Source organism: Heterodontus francisci, chromosome 34, assembly GCF_036365525.1.
Source record: "Heterodontus francisci isolate sHetFra1 chromosome 34, sHetFra1.hap1, whole genome shotgun sequence".
Classification (NCBI taxonomy): domain Eukaryota; kingdom Metazoa; phylum Chordata; class Chondrichthyes; order Heterodontiformes; family Heterodontidae; genus Heterodontus; species Heterodontus francisci.
The window spans coordinates 18,310,498-18,321,209 of NC_090404.1; the positions used below are offsets into that span (position 1 = coordinate 18,310,498).

Here is a 10,712-nt window from a genome sequence, read left to right on the forward strand (position 1 = left end):
ACTGGTCACAGACTCCATTCCCCAGGTCACAGACTCCATTCCCCTGCCTGGTCACAGACTCCATTCCCCTGTTCACAGAATCCATTCCCTGGTTACAGACTCCATTCCCCTCACTGGTAACAGACTCCATGCCCCTCCTGGTCACAGACTCCATTCCCCACCCTGGTCACAGACTCCATTCCCCTGGTCAATGACTCCATTCCCCACCCTGTTCACAGACTCCATTCCCCTGTTCACAGACTCCATTCCCCTGGTCAATGACTCCATTCCCCACCCTGTTCACAGACTCCATTCCCCTGTTCACAGACTCCATTCCCCTGGTCACGGACTCCATTCCCCTCACAGTTCACAGACTCCATTCCCCTGTTCACAGACTCCATTCCCCTGTTCACAGAATCCATTCCCCTGGTTACAGACTCCATTCCCCTCACTGGTCACATACTCCATTCCCCTCCCTGTTCACAGACTCCATTCCCCTGTTCACAGACTCCATTCCCCTGTTCACAGACTCCATTCCCCTGGTCACGGACTCCATTCCCCTCACAGTTCACAGACTCCATTCCCCTGTTCACAGACTCCATTCCCCTCACTGGTAACAGACTCCATTCCCCTACCTGGTCACAGACTCCATTCCCCACCCTGTTCACAGATTCCATTCCCCTCCCTGGTCACAGACTCCATTCCCCTGTTCACAGACTCCATTCCCCTCCCTGGTCACAGACTCCATTCCCCTCCCTGGTCACAGACTCCATTCCCCTCATCACAGACTCCATTCCCCTCACTGGTCACAGACTCCATTCCCCTCGTCACAGACTCCATTCCCCTGTTCACAGACTCCATTCCCCTCACTGGTCACAGACTCCATTCCCCTGTTCACAGACTCCATTCCCCTGCCTGGTCACAGACTCCATTCCCCTGTTCACAGACTCCATTTCCCTCACTGGTAACAGACTCCATTCCCCTCCCTGGTCACAGACTCCATTCCCCACCCTGTTCACAGACTCCATTCCCCTGTTCACAGACTCCATTCCCCTCACTGGTCACAGACTCCATTCCCCACCCTGTTCACAGATTCCATTCCCCACCCTGGTCACAGACTCCATTCCCCTCACTGGTCACAGACTCCATTCCCCTCATCACAGACTCCATTCCCCTCACTGGTCACAGACTCCATTCCCCTCGTCACAGACTCCATTCCCCTCACTGGTCACAGACTCCAATCCCCTGTTCACAGACTCCATTCCCCTCACTGGTCACAGACTCCATTCCCCACCCTGTTCACAGACTCCATTCCCCACCCTGTTCACAGACTCCATTCCCCTCCCTGGTCACAGACTCCATTCCCCTCATTGGTCACAGACTCCATTCCCCTGTTCACAGACTCCATTCCCCTGCCTGGTCACAGACTCCATTGCCCTGGTCACAGACTCCATTCCCCTGCCTGGACACAGACTCCATTCCCCTGTTCACAGACTCCATTCCCCTCACTGGTCACAGACTCAATTCCCCTGTTCACAGACTCCATTCCCCATCCTGTTCACAGACTCCATTCCCCTGCCTGGTCACAGACTGCATTCCCCTGGTCACAGACTCCATTCCCCTGTTCACAGACTCCATTCCCCTGGTCACAGACTCCATTCCCTGTTCACAGACTCCATTCCCCACCCTGTTCACAGACTCCATTCCCCTGGTCACAGACTCCATTCCCCTGCCTGGTCACAGACTCCATTCCCCTGGTCACAGACTCCAGTCCCCACCCTGTTCTCAGACTCCATTCCCCTGTTCACAGACTCCATTCCCCTGGTCACAGACTCCATTCCCCTGCCTGGTCACAGACTCCATTCCCCTGTTCACAGACTCCATTCCCCTGGTCAATGACTCCATTCCCCACCCTGTTCACAGACTCCATTCCCCTGTACACAGACTCCATTCCCCTGGTCACAGACTCCATTCCCCTGCCTGGTCACAGACTCCATTCCCCTGTTCACAGAATCTATTCCCCTGGTTACAGACTCCATTCCCCTCACTTGTAACAAACTCCATTCCCCACCCTGTTCACAGACTCCATCCCCCTCCCTGGTCACAGACTCCATTCCCCTCGTCACAGACTCCATTCCCCTGCCTGGTCACAGACTCCATTCCCCTGTTCACAGACTCCATTCCCCTGGTCACGGACTCCATTCCCCTCACTGGTCACAGACTCCATTCCCCTGTTCACAGACTCCATTCCCCTGGTCACAGACTCCATTCTCCTCACTGGTAACAGACTCCATTCCCCTCCCTGGTCACAGACTCCATCCCCCTCCCTGGTCACAGACTCCATTCCCCTGGTCACAGACTCCATTCCCCTGTCTGTGTCACAGACTCCATTCCCCACCCTGTTCACAGACTCCATCCCCCTCCCTGGTCACAGACTCCATTCCCCTAATCACAGACTCCATTCCCCTGTCTGTGTCACAGACTCCATTCCCCTGGTCACAGACTCCATTCCCCTCACTGGTCACAGACTCCATTCCCCTGTTCACCGACTCCATTCCCCTCACTGTTCACAGACTCAATTCCCCTCACTGGTCACAGACTCAATTCGCCTGTTCACAGACTCCATTCCCCATCCTGTTCACAGACTCCATTCCCCTGTTCACAGACTCCATTCCCCTGCCTGGTCACAGACTCCATTCCCCTGCCTGGTCACAGACTCCATTCCCCTGGTCACAGACTCCATCCCCCTCACTGGTCACATACTCTATTCCCCTGTTCACAGACTCCATTCCCCTCACTGGTCACAGACTCCATTCCCTGTTCACAGACTCCATTCCCCACCCTGTTCACAGACTCCATTCCCCTGTTCACAGACTCCATTCCCCTGCCTGGTCACAGACTCCATTCCCCTGTTCACAGACTCCATTCCCATCACTGGTCACAGACTCCATTCCCCTGTTCACAGACTCCATTCCCCTCACTGATCACAGACTCCATTCCCCTCACTGGTCACAGACTCCATTCCCCTCCCTGGTCACAGACTCCATTCCCCACCCTGTTCACAGACTCCATTCCCCAACCTGGTCACAGACTCCATTCCCCTCACTGGTCACAGACTCCATTCCCCTGGTCACAGACTCCATTCCCCTGTTCACAGACTCCATTCCCCTGGTCACAGACTCCATTCCCCTCACTGGTCACAGACTCCATTTCCATGGTCACCGACTCCATTTCCCTGGTCGCAGACTCCATTCCCCACCTTGGTCACAGACCATATTTCCCACCCTGGTCACAGACTCCATTCCCCACACTGGTCACATACTCCATTCCCCGTTCTGGCTGTGGCCTCTATTTCCCGCCCTGGCCAAAAACTTCTTTCCTCTATCTTGGCCACAGACTCTATTCTCCTTTTCATTCCCAGACTCCATTCCTTCCCTGGCCACCTCCTCAGTTTATTCTCAACTGCACTTCATAATTCCACTCCCATTTAATTATTTATCTTTGTTTGTTTCTGGGTTGTGGGTGACTCCAGCAAGTTTCCATTTATTGTCTATTCCGACGTGAGCTGAGAATCTGGTGATGGATCTTCTCCCTGAGCTGAAGTAATTATTCTGCTGACGTTGCTGCCACGTGGTTTTAGGAAATTCTGGGACTCTGACTGAGCATTGATGAAGGGACTGGGATATATGTTCAAGTCAGTATCGTCTGTTAGAAATGATAGTTCTCAAGGCATTTCTGTTCTTCTCCATCTCGCTAGAAATCTCAAAGCAGAGGGAGGTGCTGTTGAAGGAACCTCGATGTTTTGCTGCAGAGCATTCTGAAGACATACTTACTGCATCCACAGTGGTGGAGGAGGTGAATATGGAGTCTAATGATACACGGTTACCAATGAAACAAACTGCTGTGTCCTGGATGGTGTTGAGCTTGTTGTCTGTTGTTGTGATGCCCATCCAGATGAGTGTTGAATATTCCATCACCTGATGGTGTTGGGGTAATCAGGGGGTGAGCCACTTGTCTCAGAGTGCCCAGCCTCTGCCCTGTTGTTGCAGTCACAGTGTTGATGTGCCTGTCCGGTTCAACTTTCAGTCATTCATGTCTAATATTGTGGACTTGGTGAGGTTCAAGTGGAGGTGGGTGTTCCTTGTTTCGATCAATATTATTGGTAGTTATAAAACTAGGAAGGTACTTGCCGGGTATCAGTTCAAGACTGGGTGTTATGCAGACTCTGCAAAGGGAGGAGTTGTAAATGGGGCTGAAAACCCCCAGAATCATGAGAGAACGATTTGATGATGGCAGAAGTTCCACAATGAGGCAGCTAAAGATGGTTACTCTGAGGACACTTCCATCAAGTAAGATGACACGTGCTTTCCTTGTGCCGGGTATAAGCTCAGTCATTGGAAATGTTTTCCTTTGACGCCCATTGAAAAAATGTCTACATCAAGACAGTGATGAGGTTTGTATCTGGTGCTTCTGGAACACAAGCTGAGTGTCGGTGACCAAAGTACTGTTGAGCAGATGCGACTTTATGGCACTACTCAAAACTCAATCACTGTCCTGATGACTTGTTGACTTTTGTCTGTGATTGGATAAACCGAGACAATCTTTCACCTTGTCTGGTAGATGTCAGTTTCAGCATCAGAGCAGCTGGGTGAGTGCGAGCGGCTAGCTCTGAATTCCCAATTATGGACTGACTAACCTATGGACCTCCATTCACTACAGCATTTCTGCAGCTACCGATTTGCTCATTCACCCCCTTATCTCCACCTTTGATGCCCTTTGCCAATAGTCTCTCACACCCTGGCTGTTCTCGCTGGCATGGCTTTCATCTCTGCTCCCAAGAGTCGAGGTACACAGATTTAATGTCCATGGCAAACGACTGTTTTTACCAGTCAACACCAGAACTGGCCGGTCCATATAAAGCAATATCAAGTCCTGCTCTCCTCAGCCAAGACAGCTCACTATTCCAGGATCTTTCTGGAATGGAAAGATAAACCATGACTTCTTTTCTCAACTAGAAACCATCTTTTTAAACCCCTTCCACTGGCTCGTCCAACCCCTCCTCCAAAACAAGTGTGAGGAACTCATGAACTACTTCATCACGAAGATAGAGGCCGTGCACCTGTCGCTGCCAATCCTCTCCCTTCCCCTAGACAATTGGGCCAAACCTAAGACCTACCCTGAACTTGCATCCTTCTATCATTTCTCTCCCTCATGCCCTCACTTCATCTACGAGGCCCATCTCCTGCTCCATCAACCCTACGCCCACCAAACAACGGACCATTCAACTTCTTTACCTACTCTCCATGTTAGCTGATGTAGTTAATGGTTCCCTCTGCTCTGCCACTGTTTTCCTCCCATTCAAACCTGCTATCATCGCTCCCCACCCCCGCCGAATAATCCGCCCTTAACCCCTCAGTCCTTGTAAATGACGATTCCATCTCCAACACCCCTTTCCTCTCCAAAGTCTTTGAATTGTACTGTCATCTCCCAAATCGATGCCCATCTTTCCCCAACATCATGCTTGAATTCCCTCCATGCAAGTTTCCACTCTTGCCACACTATCTAAACAGCCCTTGTCAAAGACACAAATTATATCCTATGTGACTGTGCTAATGGTAAACTGTCTCCCTTTATCCTTCTCGACATGTCTTCAGTCTTTGACATGGTTCATCACACAGCTGCACTCCAACACATCTCCTCCATTGTCCAGCTGGGTGAGAGTCCCTTGGTCTGGTTCAATTATCAATCCAGTCAAAGACGATGGTTTCTCTTCACACTCCTGCATCTCTTCCTCTGGAGTCCCACAAGCAACTGTCTCTGATTTGTCACACTGATTGCCCGACACTCAGTATCCAATGCATGGAAACTTCCTACAAATAAATATTGGGAAGTGGAAGTCATTTTCTTCAGTCCCAGACTCAAATTCCATTCCTTCACCACGGACTCGCTACATCTCCCTGGAAAACACTTGAAGCTGAAGCAGATTGCTCACAAATTTGAGGCTGTATTTGATCCCGAGATGAGCTTCTGACCACATATTCAGGTCATCACCAAGACTATCTATTTCCACCACGCTAACAGTTGTGAATAGTGGTGGACAAGTAAACAACAAACCGGAGGAGGAGGTTCCACAAACAGCCCCATCCTCAATGAGGGGGGAGGCCAGCACATCAATGCAAAAGACAAGGTTGAAGCATTTGCAATCATTTTCAACCAGAACTGCCGAGTGGATAATCCATCAGGGCTTCTTCCTGAGGTCTCCACCGTGACAGATACCAGTCTTTACTCAATTCTATTCACTCCACAGGATACCAAGAAATGGCTGAATGCACTGCATAGAGAAAAGGCTGTGGGCCCTGACAACATCCCTGTACTACTGTAGACTTGCCTTCTATAACCAGCTGCACCCCTAGCCAAGCTGTTCCTGTACAGCTACAACAATGATCGACCAGATAATGTGAAATATTGCCCAGATTTATCCTGTCCACAAAAAGCAGGACAAATCAAATCCAGTCAATTACTGCCCCATCGGTTTACTCTCAATCATGGGAAAAGTGATAGACGGTGTCAATAACAATGCTATTAACCAGCACTCACACAGCGATAACCTGTTCATTGTAGCACAGGTTTAGTTCTCCCAGGGCCACTCGGCTCCATACCTCATTACAGCATTGGTTCAAACATGGACATAAAGAGCTGAATTCAAGATGTGAGGTGAGAGTGACTGCCTTTGATAACAAGGCAGCATTTGACCGAGTATGGCATCAAGGAGCCCTAGCAAAACTGGAACCAATGGGAATCAGGGAGAAAACTCACCGCTGGTTGGAGTCATAACTAGCACAAAGAAAGATGGTTGTGGTTGTTGGAGGTCAATCATCTCAGTCCCAGGATATCACTGTAGGAGTTCCTCAGGGTGGAGTCTGAGGCTCAACCATCTTCAGCTGCTTCATCAATGATCTTCTGCCCATCACAATGTCAGAAGTGGAGATGTTCGCTGATGATTGCACAATGTTCAGCACCATTCACAACTCCTTGGATACTGAAGCAGTCTGTGCAACAAGATCTGGACAACATTTAGACGGGCTAATAGGTGGCAAGTTACAGTTCTGCCACACAATTGCCAGGCAATGACCCTCTCAAACAAGACAGACTGTAACCATCTCTTCTTAATGTTCAATGCCGTTACCATCGCTGACTTCCCCACTGCCCCACTATCAACATTATGGGGGTGACCACTGATCAGAAACTGAACTGGACCAGCCATATAAATACTGTGGCTATAAGAACGGGTCAGAGGCTGGGAATTCAGGGGCGAGTAACTCACCCCCTAACTCGTCAATGCCTGCCCACCATCTACAAGGCACAAGTCAGGAATGTGATGGAATACTCTCCACTGCCTGGATGGGTGTAGCTCCAACACTCAAGACCTCCGACATCATCCAGTACAAAGCAGCCGACTTGATCGGCACCCGATCCTCCACCTTAAACATTCACTCCCTCCACCACCGGCACACAGTGGCAAGCAACAGTGTGTACGATCCACAAGATGCAGTGCAGCAACTTTACAAAGCTCCTTTGACAGCACCTTCTAAACCGGTGAGCTCTACCTACAAGAACAAGGGCAGCAGATGCATGGCAACACCACCACGTGCAAGGTCTCGACAAAACCACTCACCATCCTGACTTGGAAGTGTATTGCCATTTCCTTACTGTCACTGGATCAAAATGCTGCAACTTCCCACCTAGCAGCAGTGTGGATGTACCTGCACCACAAAGACTGCAGTGGTTGGAAAAGGTGGCTCACCAACATGTTCTCAAAGGACCATTACGGATGGGCACCAGATATTTGTCTTACCAGCGACACTCACATGCCATAAATGAATAAAAAAGGATCACTGCTTGACTCTTCTCATTTGCTGCTGAAACCCTGATCCATGCCTTTGTTCATTCCAGACTTGTCTATTCCAATGTTCTCCTGGCTGCCCTCTCATTTTCCACCCTCAATAATTTTGAACTCACCCATATATCTGTTGCACGTTTCCGATCTCGCACCAATCCAGTTCACCAATCAGAGCTCTGCTCACCAGACTACATTGGCTCCCGGTCCAGCATCACCTCAATTTAAAAATTGTCATCCTTGTTTTCAAATCCCTCCATTGCCTCATCCTGCCCAATCTCAGTAGCTTTTTACAGATATACAAACCTTTGCAATCTCTGCACTCCTGCGATCTTGGGGATTCTGTGTGTCCCTGATTTTAATCACTCCTCCCCTGCTGGCCGTGCCTTCAGCTTTGGCCCTAGATTCTGGAATTCTCTCCCTAAACTTCTCTGGTCCCAGATTTGGAGAAAAAATCCAAGTTAACAGAGAAATGCTCCATCAGTTTCAAATTGTGATTCTATATATAGAATAGAGAGATGAAGTGATAAAGAGAGAAATTGTGCAAAAACATTGATAGCCATGTGTGGTTCAACTGTCTGATAATCTTCTCATCTGACTACAACACTCTATGTCCATCCATCCATCTCTCGCGCTGTCTTTCTCTCTATCTATCTATCTATCTATCTACCTATCTTGGATCTAACTTGAATCTATCTATTTTGCTATAACTGTACAGGGCATTGATGAGACCACACCTAGCGTACTGTGTACAATTCTGTACTGCTTATTTAAGGTGGGATATAGTTGCATTTGAGGTACTTCACAGAAGGTGCACTAGGCAGATTCGTAGAATGAAGGGATGTCTTATGAGGAGAGGTTGAGCAGGTTGGGCCGATCGGCATTGGAGTTCACAAGAATTAGAGGTGATCTTATTGAAGAATATAAGATTCTTAGGGGACTTAACAGGGTAGATGCTGAGAGGATGTTTCCCCTTATGGGGGAATCTAGAACTAGGCAGCACAGTTTCAAAATAAGGGGTCTCCCCTTTAAAGATGGAAATAAGGAGGAATTTCTTTTCTCTGACAGTTGTTAATCTTTGGAATTCTCCACCCCAGATAGTAGTGGAGGCTGGGTCATTGAATATATTCAAGGCTGAGTTAGACAGATTTTTCATCTACAAGGGAGTCAAGGGTTAGTGGGTGTAGGCAGGAAAGTGGAGTTGAGGCCACAATCAGATCAGCCATGATCTTACTGAATGGTGGAGCAGGCTTGAGGGGCTGAAAGGCCTGCACCTGTTCCTATTTCTTATGTTCTTGTGTCCAGATGCGTGCAGTTTGCTGCAGGATTACAGGATATTGATCAGGTCTAGAAACACAGTTATTTTCCCTTCTATGCCAAAATCATTAAGGCCATTGTAGATTTCAACTGGCAACCAGTAGAGGCTTGGAATTGGAGCTGGAGCCTGCTGGTAGTTTTGGTTTGCTGCTACAACAGGGCTGTGTTTTACGATAAACCCTCTCTCCTGCTGAAAGATCACAGGTAAAATAGTTAGATTTTGTCCTGGATTCAATTATAACGCTGTACATTTGACGCAGAATTCCATCAGAAGGGCTGCTGTTGCTCTCAGTCTGAAATATAAGTTCCTTTTTTACTTCCTTACAGTGAATTTAGTGACGATTGTGATCCTGTCTCGAGGAAGGTGCGGTCTCTCCAAATGTGTCACCCACTACCTGGTTGCCATGGCAGTGGCGGATTTATTGGTCATTATCACTGATCTAATACTCAGACAGATTCCTCTTCGTTTTCCGGCCCAGTTTCAGTTCATGTGGAAGATTAAAGTCTGTAATATCCACGCCATCCTGCTTTATGCAGCCACAGACTGTTCTGTCTGGTTCACAGTCACTTTCACCTTTGATCGATTTGTGGCCATTTGTGGCCGGAAGCTGAAAGTAAAATATTGCACTGAGAAAACAGCGGCTGTGGTTCTCGGAACAGTGAGTGTGCTGTTCTGTGTGAAGAACATTTTCTGGTTCTTTATGTATGGAAGTGAATATAAGTTTTCCAATAATCCCTGGTTTTGTGATGTAACAGATGATGTCATTTATTCACCAGTATGGGCAATAATCGAATCCTTTCATTACATTTTAAACCCATTTGTTCCTTTTGTATTAATTCTGCTGCTCAATGCTTTAACCGTCAGACACATTTTAGTGTCGAGCAGAGCTCGTAGGAGACTCCGGACTCACAGCAGTGGAGAGATTCCCAGTGATCCAGAGATGGAAAAGCGAAGGAAATCCATCATTTTACTGTTTGTTATATCGGGGAATTTTATCCTGTTATGGGCTGTGTTTCTGTTGTTTTTTGTGTCTAATCGATTGTATTTGTTAGACGTTATTCCTGTATATCTACCTCAGTTTGTACAGGAACTAGGATTTATGCTTCAGCTCCTGAGCTGCTGCACCAACACGTGTATTTATGCAGTGACCCAGACTAAATTCAGAGAGGAGTTGAAGAATGTGGTGAAATATCCCTTTACTGTAATGGCTAAATTCATTAAATAATGAGCAGACTTTCTATCATCACATGTTGGTTTCCTGTGCTACCCAATCCTCTCATCTCTGTGATACACACCATGAGACTGGTTTTCATCTTTCACCACCTGAATTCAGTGACTAACAGAAACAGTTGATGTGGGAAGCCCGCAGAGACCAGTCTTGCCGAATTCCTGCTGGTTTTAAGCCCCATGTAGTCCTCTGGAGTGGCCTGGTCCGGTTTCTTAAGGTCCAGTCTGCCAGGCTCTGGTTTCATGTGTTTTAGCAAAGCAGTCTGTGCGAAGAAGGTTGCTCAGCCAACT

At 48.2% G+C, this 10,712-nt stretch overlaps 1 protein-coding gene across 1 annotated transcript; it reads left to right on the forward strand.

The window, feature by feature from the left end:
* The first annotated feature begins 6,951 nt into the window (after positions 1 to 6,951).
* LOC137348684 (probable G-protein coupled receptor 139) lies at positions 6,952 to 10,419 on the forward strand. Its single transcript, XM_068013942.1, has 2 exons — positions 6,952 to 7,072; positions 9,521 to 10,419. The coding sequence occupies exons 1-2, from the start codon at positions 6,952 to 6,954 to the stop codon at positions 10,417 to 10,419; spliced, it is 1,020 nt and encodes a 339-aa protein (XP_067870043.1).
* The last annotated feature ends 293 nt before the right edge of the window (positions 10,420 to 10,712 follow it).

Coding starts and splice junctions, on each gene's coding strand:
- LOC137348684 (XM_068013942.1), top strand. CDS start 6,952: ATGTCAGAAGTGGAGATGTTCGCTGATGATTGCACAATGTTCAGCACC. Junction 7,073..9,520: donor TTTAGACGGGCTAATAGGTG/GCAAGTTACAGT, acceptor ACTTCCTTACAG/TGAATTTAGTGACGATTGTG.